Raw genomic sequence first — 20666 nt, 5'->3', positions numbered from 1 at the left:
AACATTAACAAGAAAGGACAAGTTTGCATGAAGTTCAAAATACGCAGAATGAATTCTTTAAAAAGTATATTTAGAACATTTTAGGTACAAAAAAAATCCATCAAAAATAAGAATAGAGACATTTTTAAGTATTTTAAACAAAACACATACTATGAAAAATTGCAAATAATGTAATACAAGAGAAAATATGTATATATATATAAAAAAAATCAATCAATTTTTAATTAATTAGAGAATTCAAAAAACAGAACAATTAATTTGTACTTAAAATTGTTTTTCAAATAATTATAATAATTAAAAGTATTAAATTTAAATTTAATTTTGATAATATTGCAGGTTTCTTCGATATTTAACATAAGATCCTTTGCATGAATTACATTAAAATAATTTATATAAAAAAACAGCAGTTAAAGTTGTAGAAGCTATATGAATAAGAAATATTCCAAATTAATACTTAATAAAACATTGTAATTCTAATTTTTCTTAGATACACAACAGATGTGTACTGAAGCAACAAATGAATTCTAGTGCTACAAATATGTAATACTATGCATAAATATGTACATGTCATAAATACATAAAATATTAGTATTTAATCTTGGCAACACAAAAAGTTTAAAAAAAAAAAATTTACTTTAAAGTAAAATATACATAAGGAAGAAAAATATATTTGGATGGATTATTACATTAAAAATAAATTAAGGAGGATTTGATTTAGGCACAAACATATTTTACAAGTACTGAACTGCTATAATGCAGTATTGGACATATCTCCTTTAAGAAGCAGGATACACTTTCAAAGGATATGTAAATGCTTGAAAAGTATTTTTTAAAAAAGAATGCTATACTTTATAAAACACAAAAATTAAATGCAACGGAAATATTTAAAGAAAATTATGCACTTAAAACTTTCTTTTCATTTTGACAGCTATTATCAGAAATATGAAGTAAAATGATAAACTTCATAAAAACTAAAAACACAAATCTTATGTATATGTCACAATCTAATTCTTACTTTATCACCTATTTTTTTTCTTTTAGTCACTTAATTTCAACTTTTAATTAAAAATAATATTAAAATTTCTCAAAAAATTAGTAAAAAACAATCATTTCCTTTTACTCTTGCGAGTCTAAAAGAACTTGAGTTCTTTTGAAAGATAAATTGAAAATAGTTCTTAATTTAGTGCAAGTCTGAAAGGCAATATTTATCCTATTGACTAAATTTTCTTCTAAATATAGTTAAGGCACTCACAATATATTTCTAATGACAGGCATCAGATTAGTGTGTCAACGAAGAAAAATTATTCAATCTGATAAACCTATCCTATTTGTGTTTTTTTAAAGTACTATAAGTTAAGTTAGAAACAGATAATTACTTTTCTTTTACAAATATCCTAATAATTTAAAACAACAATTTTTAATCCAAACAATTGGAATTTATAATGAACATTAGATATTATTCAGTATATACAACATTTCTTTAATCAAAATGCAATGTATAAACTAAAATGTCAAATAATTCACTTCAAAGGGAAAATATAAAAATTCTCATTGTACCTAATCACACAGATTAGTTACAATTATCTAATTATATATTTAAATTAAAATATTATTTAAATAATATTTTAATTTAAATAAATTGTATTTAGTAACAGATTTTGTTAACACAATCTCAAATAGGTTAAAACTTAAACAATCCTACTACGATTTTGTTAAATTGCATCAAAACAATTATCCACCTCTCAGAACTTTTTTTTTTAATATTGCTATATTTTACAATTTGAAATATAATATTGATTTGGCTGAACTATTATACTATATAGTAATCATGCTTGCAAATAATTTGTCTCTTGAATCATCATTATTCACATTAATTAATTCCTGCAAATGCAGTAATTGCTTGCAACTATATTTTCTTCTCTTTACACATTTTGAAACAACATACATAAATAAATAACTATAAATGAAAATATACAAAAATGCTTTTTTTTTCCTTCTTTCATTACCATAAACTAGCCCCTAAAATTCAAATTGTGAGTGCCTGATACCTCGAGAAAGTTAAATATTCCCTGAATATTAGGTTAAAGTAAGATTTTCAGCATTGTACCATATCCCTTTTGTTAGAACTATATCCATTAATAATGGTTTACTGAGAATTCAGTACATCACTGGCAGAGCTGTCTCGTTTTGCATGTCTCTTTATTGTCCTAGGGGGATGCGTGAAACTCTCCTCTTCCATTTCCAATGGCAATGCATCTTCTGGAGCCTCTTTAGATGGATCAATAGTGATGTCTCCCCAACCAGTAGTAGACAATCGATCCAGAGATATAATGGAAGATACAATTTCTCCAACAGTCAATGTTGGAGGCTGTTCGATGTCTTTTTTGTGCTTCCATGATATCAGCATCCAGTCAAGGAAGAATAAAAGACCAGACGCAACTTTCAGACCAGAACATACACCAATGTATCTAGATTTTTAAGAAAGAATAATATATATAAATTTTTCAATAAAAAACAGATTGTGTAGGAATGTAAAATAAATTTGATAAAAAAAAAGTTTTTAAAAACACCCTTATCAATGCACTAAAAAATATACTTTAACTGAATTAGTTTTTACTTTCCTTTTAATACTCTAAAACTAACAATTCACTTTCTTGAATGTAAGCAATCTTGAAATAAATATTTTTTCTAAGGTTCACTATTAAACATCATCATTTGTATAAAACAAAAATTTAATGGAATCAATCAATTGATAATTAAGTTCAGAAAGTATTAAATTAACATCATTGAGAGAGATTAATGTACAAATTTGAAAATTCAAGCACACCAAAAAAATGGAAATAATTTATAACAAATCCATCATTCCATCATTAGATACTTGAAACAAATTAAGCCAAATAAAAAAGTGTAAAAAAGAAGAAAAAAAATTAAAAGAGGTTAACTCAGATGCTGAAATGTAAAAATAATACTGTATTCAGCATAAATAATAAATTGCTATAAGAATTAAAAAATAGTATAAAATTTTACAATTTAAAACACTATTTAAAATAATGAAACAGAATTATTTGAATTCCCCTCCCCTTTTTTTAACCTTTCTTCCAGCAATTTCATTTCAAGAATTTTTATTTTCAAAATAATGTATTTTAGACATAAAAAAAAAAATGATAAATTTGATAAATTTAAATAATAATGTTCTATTAATATTTAAAAATGCCATTACTTCATTGCTTACTAACTTCTAGATTCTTAAGTGAAGAACTTATTTTCTACTAAGGACACTCATTATGTTCATCTTGTCATTAATAAGTGAAAATTTACAGCTCAAAAAACAAATAAAACTTAAACATAAATACCATGTTTAACAAGATGATGCAATTTAACATAAACCACTACTGGATACTTCACAAACTAATTCTTTAAACAGAAAAATTTTAAACATGTTACGCTCCACAAAAACTTTTACTTTTATCCAGTGTTTGACAGAATTAAGTTTTAAAATACAAAAGATATATAAAAAAATTTATTTAAACAAATGAAGAGGAAATAAAAGTACAATTAAAATATCTTATATCATTTTATATTTTAAATCATCCCGTTGAAGCCTAATTCATGAAATTATTTAATTCTACTATACATCGAAAATCTGTATTTCTGTCCTTTCAACTAATTTCTTCACAGACTTTTGCAAAGTAGAACTGCCTTTTCAAAATTCACCACTTTTGATCGTAAATCTTTTAACTCATTTGCAATGCATTTATTTTCTTACCTATTTATAAGTTTAAGATTGTAATCCTGTCTTGCCCATGCTATCAATATACAAACAGCAGGCATATAAGTTAAATTCTTTAGCAAATTGAAAATTCTCCACTTAATTTTTTTTTCCATTTCATCTATAATCAAATGTTTTGCAGCATATTTTCCACTTTAAGATTTTCAACTTCAATATTCTAATCAATAAAAATTTCCCTTCCACTAAGGTCTGGCCATGAGACAGTATTATCTGAATCTTAATTGCTTTTCACAATTTCAGAAAAGATTTTCAACTGTCTAAACATTCTGATAAAGTTATATTTCTAACCTTGGATTTCCTTGAATTCAACACTGAAATGCAAGTCAAATCATTCAAAAAGTTGTTAAATTTTATCAAAACAGAATCACAATATTTTCCATGAAGTCCTTTACAATTCACAAGAAGAGGAGTGCATTTTAATTTTGTTATAGAAAGAATGCACTTGTTTACCCATTATATCTGCTCAATGCTTAAATGCAAGACTGAGGTGATGTTTGAGATGTGTGGTGAGTAATTATTTATGTAACTCTTGTAAAGAGCTTTTAAACTTGTTCCAAGAAATGTCACCAGATAGTTAAATTGCCAAAAAATTCATCTGTGGCCAAAAAAGGCTTATTTCATTTCATTTACCGTTGATTTTCATTAAGGAGGTTATATTTAAATATTTGGTTTATTCTTAATATGAGTAGTCTGATGTTTGACAAAGTATTCAACAAATCTTTGTAAAGGAAACAAATAGATTTGCACATCCAGTCTTGATATGGAAGAAACAAGAAGATAAAATCCAGATATGCAACTTCAAATGTCTTAGGCGATTTTATTGATGATGGTATTTTATTAGAATTTGATAATTCTAAAAAGTAAAAAAGAATTTCCAGCATCACATGCATGTAAAAATGTAGGTGGTTGAACAACATGAGTAGTTGCAGTCTGCATGCTATTAGCACTTCATTTAGCCATGGCAGAAAATTAGCCACATAGGATAATTAACCTCTTTTATCTACTGCATATTATTTATTTCAAAATGCACTTGCAAGAAGCTAGGACAATCTAAGATTTTACTAGATGGTAAATATACGAAAGATTTTTACAGAACCAGAATACAACTGTTATTGAGCAAGCAAGTGAAATGCGAGATAACTGAGTGTGCTGAAAATGTTCTAAAGGACAAACTTTTGTACACCTTATCTTGGTCGTAAAGTTGTTTCAAAATCATCCGCTCAAAATTATTAAACAAAGTTTCTCTTCTCATTGACAAAAAATATTGAAATAGTTTAACCATAGGATATGAAAATAGATTTTTCTTGAACACTAATCTACTGCAAAGAACATTTTTCACATGCCAAAATTCATATGCCAATCGCAACAGAGTTATTTAATTTGAGAATATTTCAGGATAGAATGGGGGGGGGGGGGAGGTTTACTATTAAATAAAGAAGTAGGAAAAACTGCTAGGAGATGTGAAACCTGAATGTCAAAATTGTTTGTTTCAAGTATGATTTCTTTAAACCTAAAAAAGTGAATGTTTTAATAGTATTTTTCTCACAGCTGGGTCTATTGAGCTAAGTTCAGTTACAAAAGTTAAGAGTTAATTCTTCTTACTTCTACGCCCTCTTCCCAGCTCCAAATTACACAGAGAAAAGCTTAATAATTGACAATATTTCCATATCAATACTCTTTTTTTGCAATGCGGGAATTCACAAAGCAAATACAAGTTACAAACTTGTTTTCTCTTCTCTCTTAGAAAATAAAGAATGCATATTTCAGCTATTTTTCAAAGATCTATTGATCCAAGGATCAAATATTTTTCCAACACACTGAGCGCAGCAAAATAAAATTCCGATAACTTTCAAGGGCTGCGGAAACTTTCGATAATAGTAACCCCCCAATCTGTTAATGCATGATTACAATGTTACCTTCATCAATAATATTTTAGGAAATAAACTATAATACATAAATCATACAATAAATAACTATTAACAATTTAGTAGATTGAACTTACTTAAGCCTGAAATGTTCAATATTGTACATTAAGCAAAATCCACCAGGTCGACCACAATGTGCTTTCCACAGAATACAAGTAGAATCAATTACATTTCCAAACATAATAGGAGATGGTATATAACCTGTATGGGGGGAAAAATAATGTTATAACATCTACTTTATATTAATGAAATATAAAGCATTATATTCATGAAACTTTATATGAATACCTAAACAATTAAGCTAAAATTGATTGTATTTAATTATATGCTTACTGTCAAAATTTCATTTATTTAATGAAACAGTGGCTGAGTGTTTTAAGATCACTTATTAGGGAACTTCAACTCTAAGGTAGCAAGTTCAATTCTAAGATTATCTAAACTAGTTTTATTGAAAACTGATAGATTGAAGAGCACTTTTACAACATATTACTAGCTAAGGTTAAGCTGAATGTTGGAGATTTTCTTTCAATTGCAATACAAATATATAGCACTTCCCTGAAAGCCCACCAGGAAGGTTATTTACACCCCTATATAAATTTAAATCATATTTCTCTCGCAGGTGGCACCTAGACATTCCAAATCCGATTTGATCAAAAGAATCCTAGTTATCATAAGCCTTACACTAATCAGGCTGGAGTAAGAAAAATAAACACAGAATCTTAAAATTATGTTTTAAGCTGTAATCTCTTTAATTGTGAAATAATTAGTGTTACTGAATGTATTCAAATTGATATAAAAACTAAAAAAAATGTATTAAGAAAATGTTAAATAAAATTTATTTTATTTAATCTTGAAAAAATTTAACCATCTAACTTTATATTATTTTAAAGCAAAAGTCTTAAGATGAATACTGAAGAATATCAGCTTATTAAAAGTATATGCTGCTCAATGTGATAGACATGCAATTTTAATTCTATCAGCATTATTCACCTTATAAAACGAGTATTATAATAAGGAGGTTAGTACGAAATTAAAAATGAAAATATGGCATATGTACCAAACAGGCGGAAGATCACAAATTGCATTCCTAAGGCAAATGCTCTTTCTTCTTCATCAACGGACCTGAAATATACAAACAGGAATAAATTAGAAGAATTTAATAATTCATTATATTTCTAAACAAAAAAAAAAAGATGTATATTAATTCTACACCACTGCAACCTTATTTTGCAGACCATAAATTCAAAATACATAAAATACAAACAGACGTTTTTTTTTAAAAAGATGAAGGAGGGGGAACTGAAATTAAGAGTTTTATATATAAGTTTCCATTTAATGGAAAATGTGGATAAAAATATTCAAATATTTATAGTAATTGAATTTGCTTTAATGTAAATGACTTTTAACCCACTTTCCTAAAGTAAAAAGATAATAGAAAAATTTAATAAGAATGACTGTATACTTTGGAGTTAAATCATGTTAATTTAAACCCAAATACTTATTTAACAAATTTAAAAAAATAAGTTAATCATTAGCAACTATGAAGAAGGAAAATTTCTCATTCATTTTGTCTAATCTTTTTTCTAACACAATGTTACTTTTTTTATAGCTGGGATAAAAATATAATTGTTAAATTTATTTTATATTTGAACTAATTATCCCCATCCCTGGTCTATTTAAATAGTGATATCTATAATAGGCATGACACAAGCGTAGTACAAAAAAAAAAACTTATTTAAAAAAAAAAGCGCACATAAGCATTGTGAAGTAAAATATGATTAATTAAACAATAAAATGAATTAATTTATATAAAAAGTGCTTAAGATATTAAAAGTATTGTAGAATTATTCCATAAGTGGAAACTAATTGATCTCAAAAATAATAAATCTTGATCCCAAAAATGCTGAAACCACATTTCTGTGAAAGTGTATCATATTTGTTATCAAGATTAATAAAAATTCATTATCAAATTTCAATATCCCCAAAACTATATGTAAATATATTTTTTTTCAAAAATGTACTAACTAAAATACTTATTTAATGATCTCACCTGAGAGTAATCATAAGTAGAGGCATGTGTGTAATAGAAACAACAAGCGTCATAACAAATAACAGAATCATAAAAGGAATTATAACATGACAAACAGAGGGACAGGGGCCATTCGTCGCAAGTGGAAAAGCCAGCACTTCATGATTTCTGGTTGTATTAGCTAATATACAGGCACAATTGGAATAACTCTACAGAAAAGAAAAAGAAATCTTTTAAAACAAAATTCAAAATTAATACAATGAAAAAAAAATCTGGATTTTTTCAAACTCTTTTATTACGATTACAATTTTAAATTATTATTATTAAAATCAAATGTTCCATCATACTTACATTTAACTTGTGATCAACTTCAGCTTTACATCCAGCATGACAGGGAGAGAAATAAGTAATTCCATTGCTTCCACACACTGGTTCAATATCATTAGGACTACAACGACAACCCATATTGCAGTCAGCAGTTAAGTTGACTTGGAAAGGTTCAAATTCGGTGTTTAGAGTACTGTAACAAACGAAAAGAATGTAAGTAAATTAAATCTTAAACCAACAAGAATCATGAAATATTTTCAAAAAAGAAAGATAAAAAAAATAAAACAATCTGATAAGTACTTGTTATAATAAGGAAGTGTTGCTCCAGCCATTCGGATATTGTCGCAACCAAGGAAATAAAGAAGGGTGTACAATCCCATGCACACAATATTAAAAAACAAAACAAATTGTATTGCACCTAAAAATAATTTTCAAATGTAAAAACAACAACAACAACAACAGTTGCAGATAAAACACAAAATAATGACATAGCATTATAATTAATTTATTTTAATACTAACAAAATAGAACAAATAGTAATTATTACTGCAAATGAATATGGCAGATTTTTAACACTCTACCTCTTCTTACCCATTTTAAAAGCTTTATATATATAAGTAATAACTTCTTAATCTACTTCTAAAATAATATCCTAATAAATCAAAGTCCATCTTTACTATAAATTCAGAGTTGAAAGAATAGGTTATTATTTTTCCACATAATCAAAATGCTGAGATGAAAAATTCTGTTCTGAAACAATATAAATTAGAACTACTTTTTCATGCTCTCTTTCTTTCCCATTTTCTGTCTTCCCATTCAATATGCTGCATCATACTCAGTCCAGTTTTTAAAAAAGAAATCTGATAACAGACAACTGAACTATTTTGTTAAATCACGAGAAAGCCATTAATGGCTTTTAAACTCCATGACTGCTTGCTTGAAGAATGTTTAAATTATATATGGAAAACTATATAAAAAAACTATGGGAAAAAGTTACAAATGTAACTGCTTACATCTGGCCACACAATTTTCTAATAATTACAGCTAATTCCTACATCTCATTAGAAATATTTTGATAGGTAGACAAGATTCCAATTTTCAACTTCCTTTTCTTATTTAAAATTTTTGTAAAAAATATAAATTGCAAGATTTATAAAATATTAACATTTTATCAAGCATAATCAATCAGGTTCCTACTCATTTTGTAATATTCACTTAGTTATTAAAGCATGTAGAACACTAAACATTTACTTAAATATAGTTTTGTGCAATCATGCATAATAAATAAAAGTATGAATTCTGAATAAATTAATAACACTGAAAGAAATCATAAATAGATTAAAAGTACATATAAAAATATAAACAAATTGACCAATTTAATATACACTGCATAGGGATGTCAAATGCTTAAATCTGTAACTGATGGAGCCAACATTATATTTATGTTTGTTAATATATGGGGAATTATATAAAATAGATACTTTCTAAAGATAGAGTAAGAAAAAGATTGTATTTTATTAGTAAAATAGAATATAAACTCTATTTTTAAAAACTTTTAAATTAATTACAAATCTAAACACTATACTGAGATTTAACATTTTCGAATATTAAAACAGCCTTTTTAAAATGTCCAAGTTTCAGCAGTATTCAGTGAAAATTTAAAAGCACATAAAATATGACTACACACAAAGAAAACCATCAATAAAATAAATAAATAAACATGTAAGCATTGAATAACAACCAGATTACAGATGAAGATTAAAACCATTGCAATACCTTTAGGTTTAAGTTGGAAGCGTTTTAATAAATAACCACCCATGAAAATACCAACACAAGCCCCAGGAATTGCAATTCCACCTTAAAAAAAAAAAGAAAACAAATTATTAAAATGAAAAGCTTTAATAAAATATAATTTGATTCTTCACAAAAAAAAAAAAAAAATGTATTCAAAATTTTTGCAATACACTTAATTTTTAAGTCAAGGAAATAAATAACATTTCATTACATTCATAACTGTAACTATATTTATATAAATTGATTTTTATGCTATTTTTTTTTAAGTTAAACAACATTTTTTATTGCATGACAATAACAAAGCAAGGAAATATCTCAATGAATAATAATATTTGGATAAGAAATTTCTTAAATTTAGTAGAAAGGAATAATTACCTGTAAAAATACTTGCTTGTGATTTACCAATGCTGAATTGTGTTTCTAAATATTTTGGGAGGAAGACAAGGAAACCATTTACAATTGACAATTCCATACATGATCCAAGACAAGTCACAACATATATAGGATTGCTTAAAAGACGCCACATGGAAGCTGGAATATCTGAAAAAGAAAGTATAACAGTATAAGCTAAGAATGAGACATTAAATACATTTTAAAATCATTTCTCTGTATGAAAAAAAAAAAAAAAAAAATACAAGTTAATTATAAATTTGATTTACAAATATAACAACAAATCTATCTTTTTTTTTTTTTTTTTTTGCTATGTTTGATAATGATTTATTTTATTCTAGTACAATTGAAAAAGTTGAATAAAATATCCTTATTTTATTTTTAAAAAAATAAGGAAATTAATTTCTTTCTCATACATGGAAACATTTAGATATTGTTATTTTGTTTAAAAATTTTGCTTTGTATAAAATAACCTTCACATTCTCAGAATGCACAGAGCTGCAAAAGACAGGGGAGGAGGTCTCTTTTTTCTTAAACATATTTTATAGATAAGAGGTTAAAAACTCAAGAAAAATGTTTATTACATATAAATATTCCAAAACATATGGAAGTTTGTAAATTTAATCTTCTGTGACTTTTAAAAATTTAACTTCTGTTAACTTTAAGAATAAAAATATTGAAATAATCTGAAATACTAAATTTAAATAAATATCACAATTGTTATAATGACAGTAAAAATAGTTAAAATAATTAAAAATAAAAGGCAAATAATAGAAATCAGATAAAAAAAAAGCAATATATTCTAACTCTCACAAGATAATACTCAAACTGCATTATTTCAGAAGAAACATAACAGAAATATTTCACCAAAAGTATATGCTTTCATTTTTATTATGTTTTATAGTCAGATCATCATTATCACATCATTTAAGAAACATATTTCATATTCTATAAAATATTTTTAACAATTAAAGAGGGCAATAGGAATTATTATTCATAACTTTAAGGTTCTTTACCTTTAATATCTTTGCCATACTCCTTTGATTTTTCTTTGTTATTATGGCCAGTATTTGATTCAGAATATGTAACCATTTCTTGACCATTCTGTCTTTCCAAAGTATTGCTCTCACTTTTTAGACGCCTTGTGCTATAATATTCTCCTTTTTGTTCCCATCGAAGTCGTTGTTTCTCTCTCAGCAAGACTTTTGGAAAAGCAAAATAAGGAATAGAAACCTAAAATATCACAAATTTAAATTATTAGTAAAAACAACAACAATAAAAACAATGTTTTTTTTTAAGTCAATGTTTTAGTTAGTCATTTAGTTGTTTTTAGTTTAGTTTTTTAGTCCTTATTTAGTTTAGAAAATGTTAGTTGTTTAGTTTTTTCCCCCCAAAAAAATAACTAAACTATTGTTATAATTAATAAAATTAATATGAATGGAGGACATTACTATAATAATAATAAGAGCTATTAATAAGAAATATGCATTAATATATTGAATACTTTAAATAAAAAAGACATAAATAATACCAAAATGCTTTAAAAAATCTAGGAATGCTGGCAAAGCAATTCATCAATAAATTATAACTGCATATAAGCATGTAGCCAATTTCAGAAATAAAAAAAAATGATAGTAAAATTGTGCATGAAAGTCTGTTCACAGAGCTGACTTAATCAAACATCAGTACAAACAGCAACAGTAAAGTAGTAGCACTTAAAGAAGAAATGCAATGCATAATTCAGAACAAGTAACAACATTACTTGCAAAATTCAACATCAATCGCAAGGTGCTAGAAGCTCATACTTATTATTCAATTTCCAATTTGAAAGTGAACTAAGTTTTCTAGTTAACTCGTTACATCAATACTGGAAAACAAGATATTTCATGTAAAATCCTTCAATTCTGAAAGACTTGAAATGTTCAGGTATTATTCAGATAATTAAATTTCCTTTCATCCTCAAAAACTTTGAGAAATTGCTGAACATCTTCAACTGGTTCCAAAATATACATCACCCATCATTTCTTATTAGACTTCAGAAGTTGACTGTCTTCATAAAAATGAGATTACAGGAAAAATAATCAATAACATATGATAAGAAGTTTACATATAACCATTTCTAAATGATTTTGTTAAAAAATTAAAAAGAAATTTTTAAAAAATATTTTGTATTTAATTATAAAAGCAAGTAATAGCATCCAGGTTAATCACTGAAATAACTGATTTTTCTTCTACTTCAATAAACAAATAGTTTAACAGATAATTTTGCAATCTTAAATCAGAAGAAATAATTAGAATTAATATTTTTGTTATATCATTATCGTAATGATTCATAAGAAAAGATGGAGAGAGCTTACCAACAACAATAGAATGCCGCATATGACAAATCCAGCCCACCAGGCTCCAATCCATCTGGGATGACCAGGATATAAGTTTTCAGGCACAGTATTATACAAAAAGTAATTTTCATGATAGGAAAGTAAATATCCCCCAAGTAAGAAACCACACACAAGCCCAAATGCAACCATACTGTACATACAGCCTAAAAAAAAAAAAAAAATAACATCACATGAAGTGCAAGTAATATTTATTACAAGAGAATAAGAGTTTTATGTGTGCTTTTAAAATAGCCTTTTTTCTCCCCCCATTATTTTTTAAAAAAGAAACTAATTTATTTTATTAAATGAAATTCATTTCAATAAAACTCAGTTGATTATGTATTGGAAAAAAATCAGACACAACCAATATTCTAGACAAATTAACTGGTCACTAAAAGTAGCAAGAAACTAATAAAAATAATAATACTAAACAAGTATTAATTAATTTGATAGTTACAATTATATTAATGCAGTTAAAATGCTTATTAATATTTTTTGAGGTTTTAGAAGTTTCAGATATAGCAACTCTAACTAGAGGTGTAATTATATTTCCTTATCAATGCCTTAAAAACAATTAATTTAAAGTAAAACAGTAATTGAGAATTTCAGCTCAATTAATTAGTTGATTTTTAATATAGTATCTAATATAAAATTAAAAAAAAAAACTTACCAATGTACATGGAAGAGCTTTCTTTCTTCACATGGTCATCAATGTATGTTGTTCCCAGAGTAAAAATGGGAGTTCCTCCGCTACCTATTAAAATCTGAGCTATCATGAAAATAAAAATATATAAAGTGTTGGAAGATCTTCCTTCATTGCAAACTGTGGGGTCAGTTTCATGCGATGGAGGATTGATAAAGTGCCTGAAAGAAAAAGAATATATTTAAAACACACAATATCGATTTCATCATAATTTATTCTTCTTAACAGCAAAAAAGTGATTGAATAAAAAATTGCACTATGGAATTGTTTTCAACTATTTTAAAAGATTTAATAATTTGTGATGGGATTTTCTGAAACAACTACATATACTAAATAAATGCATTTTCTAACAATTAGACTTCTTATATTGAAATGTTAGTATAATCAGTATTAAGACACTGATCAAAGAGTAAAATTAGAGATCCAGCTCAAATGTAAAACTCAAATTGAAAATAGAAAAATTTAATCTAATATTTCAAAAAGTAAATACACATTACAGAAACAGATATGAATGTTTAAACTTATAAATTAGAATTTACTAATAAAACAGATGGCAAAGTCTGTAAGTAAACACTGGAAATCCAAACAAAACAAACAATTATATGAGGTTTAAGACATTGTGCTTTTTTAATTAATTGATATTTCTGTATTTTTCATTGTATATAAAAGTAAAATATTTTGCAAACAAGAATTTCTAGATAATGAAAAGATATGGAACAGTCTTTTGAATCGTGGAACAGTCTCAAAGCGTAAAACAATCAACTCACCCTGAAGCCGGCTGAGAAGACTGGACGGTGGCTGTTGGTAACTGACATGTATTCTCATCCATGGGATGAGTGAGATTCTTAAGTGACACAGTGGTAAAATGTTGCTCCAGAAAATAGGGGATACAAAACACAAGCGATCCAATTCCCATCACAATAATTCCTAAATGGACAAATAACAAAATATCAATAAAATCATCTTCTACATTACCTTTAACACACTACTTATTATAATGTCAGATTTGTTCAAAAAGTTAATTTGTTAATTATTAGAAATGTAGAAAATAAATTGCAAGAATTCAAATATATGAAACAAATAAGCAAGCAAAACTGCAAGACAAATAGCAACATAATAGCATGTTACATTTTTTTCCCTCTTCTGCTAAAGTTTGATAGCAAATTCTACTGTCTGATTGGCAAATATAAAGTAGTTTATCAATATGTGCTCTATTTTAACAAATAAATAAAAATAAATACATAAATAAAAAATTTAAAAAATAAACATAGAAGCAGATATAAATAAAATTACACATAGATAGGAGTAGAGTGTGAAAGCTCGTATCTTTTATTAGATTTTGCAAAATAAACTACTTGCCTTTCCCAATCCAAACTGGGATGTGCCTATGGCTGCCAAGATAACTTACAAAGATTATGGTAAAGAGATTACCAATTTCAAATGTACTTGCAATTGCTCCAGATACACGACTGGGAATATCAAACCTTTTCTCAATAGTTGTGATAACACTAAAGGAATAAACACAATCATTTTAATTATGCATATAAAATAAGAATTCTATTTAAAATTATTAGAATTAATTTTTATTATATCTCCACACATTTTAGTTTATGAAAGAAAATAATCCAAAGTTTCCATATATAAAAGAGCATAATTCCAAATTAAAATAAGGACATTCAAATGATGAAAAATATTAAATGAATGGTTACTTATATTATCAAGATATTATATTGATGTATTAATATTATTACATTGAAATATATTATCACATTAATATACATTTAAAATTATTATAGCATTAACAAATAAGTAAGAAATAAGCATTACAAGAACCTCTTCTATTCCAAAGGAGCAATAATTAATAGCTTTTAATATTTATTTTTCCTCTCCAGCAAAGAATTTGAAAATAAAAAATGTTAGTTAAACAAAGTAGTGAGATATTGCACTCACTATTTTAATAACTGTTTCTTAATTTACATAATTTTGTAAAATCCATCATAATTTTTTAAAAACTTATTATTGAGTATGGACTATTCATTCAATTTAATTAATATACATATAATAATTTTACCCCCTTTCAAAAAACTTTTTAGGATATTTTTTGCACATTTTTAGCAGCAATTTTAACCAACTTAAACTCTCAGCATAATTATTTTTATTTGTAAAAAGATTTCAGACTGTGCCACATTATAATTTATCATGCCATGCTCATTTACTTCATTAATGCAATGCAATAGATATCATAATTTATTCAGCTTGATGGTAACACTGAAAGAACTTTTGAAAAGTAGCTAATATTTTAATTTAAAGTGACAGTCTAATATAAAAATTCTTGCACAAAATTACTTAATAAGAAAGTAGAACTTTACCTATTGAAATAACCCGAAGACAAGGCTTGTTGTATAGTAACTAAAACACAGGACAGGAAGACAAATATACGGATACTGGCAAATGTCTGCAAGAAATGTGGACGGAAAGAAAGAATTCCACATTCTCGTAGGTCATAGTCATCTAAGAGGTAAAATAAATTTTAACATAAGGTATGAAAATGTCAAATGCAGAAGAAAATATCAAACAATATAATTAAAGAATGAAATAGTAGCAGTTATTTTTTTACATTAAATTAAAAAACAGCAAGGAAAAAAACATCCTTTTTAAGCATAAAATAAATGCCAGCACAATAATATAAATATATTTTGAACTAATTCAAATTAAGTACTTAGTTATACTTCAAAAAAGTTTATTTAAATGAAACAGAAAACTAGTAATAAATTTTAACTACAAATACTTGTAATTTTAAATAAATTTTAATTTGTTACTCTCCAAAAAGTCTACTAAATGAACATTTTCCTATTAATAAATATATATGTCACCAAATAATAACTTTGCATCAATACTAAATATTAATAAAATATTTTAGTATTACTAAAATATAAAATAGGCACAAAATAATTTTTTTCAGAAATATTGATAATAATTTTTCAATTTAACTTAAATGTAAAAATATCACAGGAAAAGTTCCATGATATCAAATACTAAACTATTTTATTTAATAAATGCTAATTCGCAATTCGTAAATTCAAGCATTCTTTAAATTCTTCTTGAAAAGCTGCTTTATTTAATATTTTTACAGATATCTCCTCCTACATTGTTACTGTAATACACAAAATATGCTTGAAATATCAAATGTCTATTGCAAGCACAGGATAGTTCAGAGCAATTCAAAATGCCATGCAACTCAAACTTGTACATAAATACTTTAAAACCGGTTATTTCCACACGAGGGAAAAAACAACTTTCTTTTAAATTTCATTTTATATTTCCTTGCAATTATTCTGAAATGCATCTTTCAGTAATGCTCTTTTTTTTTTAATATTTGTGGAAAATATATTTACTATTCTATATAAGGTATATAGCCACAAAGATTTTGGAGAGCATGTACAATAATTATTTTCCCTATAAGGTATATTGATTATTCCCCCTTTTATATTCCCCACAAATTGAATGAATATTATATAGTGCCTATATATGCTGATTTAACTGAATCTTAATTATCAAAAACTATCTAAAAATGTCAGTTATTAACAGTATTATGATTAGAAAGATATTATCAGTAGATTTTCATATTCAAACTAAAGGTGAATGTATTTTCTATTAGACAGGAGATGTAAATATACAATTCTCTACAATATTATCTTATTACTTGATTTTTATCAATATCTTTGAATTTTTCTCTTTTCACTTTTCTTTCCAAGACACAAAGTAAAATAGAAAATATTTGACTATCTAAACTTTACAATATAATACCATCAGAAATATGCAAAATGTACATAAAGGGAGAGTTATCCAGGTGACTGTAATTTTATTTTTATGAACTTAGATGATAATTTTTGAAAGAAACCTTTTTCAAGTGTTCAAGGAAAGTTTCATAGAAATAGTAGTAGATTTATGTGTTTTGTAACATTGTACAATGCATATTATGGGATGCTACTTGTTCATAAACTATAGAATTTCACATTTTAAACACATTCCCTGAACTTAATCAATATGTTAAAAACTTACTTGGGTTTATTGTTTTATATTAATAACTGTGATAATAACTTTTATTTATTATGATTATGTGCTATCTATGTTTATACATTATATTATTTAAGTTTCAGAGAAATAGTAGTAGATTTATGTGTTTTGTAACATTAGACAGTGCATATTATGGGATGCTACTGTTCATAAACTATACAATTTCACATTTTAAACACTTTTCTGCCAACTTAATCAATATGTTAAAACTTACTTTGTGTTGACTGTTTTATATTAGTAACTCTGTGAGCATAACTTTTATTTATTATGATCATGTGCTTGCTATCTATGCTTATATATTATACTATTTAAGCAAGCAATCAATATTAGTAAATAATAATTAAGTGAATGTAATGAACTAGATGGATCCTGACAATTTATATTTGATAAAATGGAAATATCTTAATACTTTAAAATTCATAGAATTTACATTTTTTTTTTTTTTTTTTTTACAAATTTATTTATTTCACAACTAGAATAATTTCACTAATAATTGGCCCGCCAAGCACTTTTTTTTTAATCTAATAAGAAATTCATCAGAGAATAAACAAACAAATTATTTACATTAAAACCAAAGAGGAATAATTTCTATAAGAGAAACATTTGATGCTTTGCATTCCTCAGCTGATATACTTGCAGAGAAGTCAAGATAATCAAATATTCTCTATTTTCTGTTTCCAACCATACTTTAGGAGGAGTGAAGGAAATGCTACCTTACATAACCCATAGTTTAGTAAAGATTACAAATGCACTAAAATAATCAGAATTTACAATTCCTTAATCAAAATTAAACACAAATTTGATATTATTACAGATAAAAAATCATCTCATTTATATATATATATATATATTCTATTAGAGCATAACACTACTTCACATGCAGTTTAAAGATATTCTTAGAAGATTAAGAATATGAATTGTATTAAATCTGCACATGAATTAATTATATGCCATATTTAGATAGAATTTTGTATCTTGAAAGGAATGAAGCAAAATTGAATATTTTTAATAATATAATTATTCATTGATAAAACTAAATTTTATTTAAATGCCAGTTTTTAAATAGAAATGGAAATTACTGAAACATTATAGATATATATGCTATAGCTTATAAATAATAGTCTAATATCAGTATCTGTTAAGATTAACTAGATAAGTAATAGACATATTATAGATGAATTAGGAGACAGAATAGTAACATCAAGAATAATTTTGATAAAGGAGGACACAATGAAAATAATAAATAAAAACAATTTTTTATCTTAAATTTTAATCTATAAAGCATTAATAAAAATACAAATGTCCATTAAAATTATACTTCTGTAATTAAATATCTCAAGCAAAACTACTCAAAAATGTTAGTGATAGTTTTAATCAAATCTTTTCTTAATCAAGATTTATTATTATTGTAAGGCAGAAAAATAATCTTGCACATTATATATATATATATAAAAAATGATAATCACAGTTTAAACCAAGAATATATATTAGCCACTTTTGAAAATCACACTAAAAATATCTTTTCCTTTCAAAGAAAAATCTACTTTCATATTCTGATAGGAAATAAGAATTCAAATAAGAATGGAAAACACATAATTCACGTATATACTGCTTTGTATTAATGTATGCTTGTGTCCATAGCAATAGTTTAGCTTTCTGCAGCAATGTTTCCCAATATTTAATAAAATTTTACCTTCTCTATCTGCTCTCAAATTAAGCTAAAGTTTGATTTGAAAAAACTTTAAAGAAGTTTACAAAAATCTATGACTGAACTAAAAAACATAAATGATTTTGATATTCATATAATTCAATAGCAAAGAAATTAGAGAAATTCTTACCTTGTAGATCACGTGAATGCAGAGCTGCTCTGTCATTTTTTTCCACAATTTTTATTAGATCATATTTGCAATTAAATGAAACCTCCACATTCTTTTCAGTTGTACTATTTTCTGGTGGGGCAAATACACCATGATGGGCATAGAGGCCCATTGATGTGTACAAAGATAAGTCTCTGGAAGCATTGCTTCCTGCACTTTTTGTTCTTCTGTGGCATCGCCACTGGGATGCAAAATCATCCTTACAAGTTGATGATGTTGGTAAAGTCAGATCAAGGCAACTTGATGTCATGATTCTTGAATGGGCTTTTTCAAAAGTCCAAAACTGATACAACAAAAAATAACACTGGGTACTATTTCAAACATTCAAAAGAGATCCACTAATCCAGTTAATATCATGTAGTCTGAATTTCTTTCGATGAGTCCCACTGCAAATAAGAAGAAAAGAATATAAACATACATGATAAAATTCCAATTTGAAAATATATATATTATTAAATATTCATACATTGTCATTGTTTGTCCACTGGGGTTTGGCAGAGAGGTAACCCCCCCCCCCCAACAATAATTTCATTTTTTTTTTTGGTAGCCTCAGGCAAGCTTTATCAATATTTTAAAACTATTAATGCATTTAAAATAATTTTAAATCACAATTGGGTATAGAAAATCTATTGTTCTTGCCTAAATCCAAATTTATTTGAAAACAAATAAAAACTATTTTTCAGATGCAACTCAGAGCTGCTAAAAAAATCAGATTATCAATGATTATTCATTAAATGATGCATAAGTAAAGAAAAAGAAAAGGAAAAGGAAAGTCAATGTTATTGAAGTTAGAAAGTTGAATAGACTATCACTAATTGCAAGGAAATTTGGAAATTGGTCAATTTTCACTATTCTTGTTCTTTTGTTTTGATGCCTTTAATGTTTTGAAATGTATTCTCTATCTAAATCTAATATATTCTCTATTTATTTTAGATTCAAAAACACTCACATTTATAGCTACTATCTTTTAATGAGACATTATCTCTTAAAATTATTCAGATAAACATAATTGCTTCCAGAAAAAAGAAATTATATTGGAGAAGAATCTGTTTTTTTTACTGAGAAATGAAGTGGAATAAATACATATTAAAATATATTCAATGGAGAAAATTTAAAAAAAAATTTAATACTAAATGTTAAACAGATCTTATTATAAATCTGACATTAATGATTAACAAAAGATATTCTTGAATAAACTTTTCAGCATACACATTTTTAAGTTGGCAATTTACAAATGGCTCCATATATACTTTGATAATATAACATTTTCAAAATTGATACATTGAATTACTTAAAAAATAAAATGATTTTTATCAATTCAGTGGTAAAAATTCTCTGGAAAATTAACTTTGAATAATGTGAATAATTATATATTT

The 20666-nt window shown here is 25.7% G+C and overlaps 1 protein-coding gene across 1 annotated transcript; it reads right to left on the bottom strand.

The window, feature by feature from the left end:
* Positions 1-1632: 1632 nt before the first annotated feature.
* Positions 1633-19671, bottom strand: LOC129981827 (solute carrier organic anion transporter family member 5A1-like). Its single transcript, XM_056092850.1, has 15 exons — positions 19252-19671; positions 15706-15847; positions 14696-14844; positions 14104-14263; positions 13304-13497; positions 12613-12797; positions 11272-11488; positions 10241-10405; positions 9848-9928; positions 8372-8489; positions 8096-8264; positions 7766-7953; positions 6773-6837; positions 5793-5916; positions 1633-2468 (listed from the first exon to the last, which is right to left on the bottom strand). Exons 1-15 carry the CDS (start codon positions 19538-19540, stop codon positions 2147-2149), a joined length of 2568 nt encoding a protein of 855 aa, XP_055948825.1. The 5' UTR covers positions 19541-19671; the 3' UTR covers positions 1633-2146.
* Between the last annotated feature and the right edge of the window lie 995 nt (positions 19672-20666).

This window comes from Argiope bruennichi, chromosome 8 (genome assembly GCF_947563725.1).
Source record: "Argiope bruennichi chromosome 8, qqArgBrue1.1, whole genome shotgun sequence".
In the NCBI taxonomy this organism is placed as follows: domain Eukaryota; kingdom Metazoa; phylum Arthropoda; class Arachnida; order Araneae; family Araneidae; genus Argiope; species Argiope bruennichi.
This window is presented reverse-complemented; position numbering and strand designations above follow the sequence as displayed.

Coding starts and splice junctions, on each gene's coding strand:
- LOC129981827 (XM_056092850.1), bottom strand. CDS start 19,540: ATGACATCAAGTTGCCTTGATCTGACTTTACCAACATCATCAACTTGT. Junction 12,798..13,303: donor AAGCTCTTCCATGTACATTG/GTAAGTTTTTTT, acceptor TTTTTTTTTTAG/GCTGTATGTACAGTATGGTT. Junction 11,489..12,612: donor GCGGCATTCTATTGTTGTTG/GTAAGCTCTCTC, acceptor GTGATATTTTAG/GTTTCTATTCCTTATTTTGC.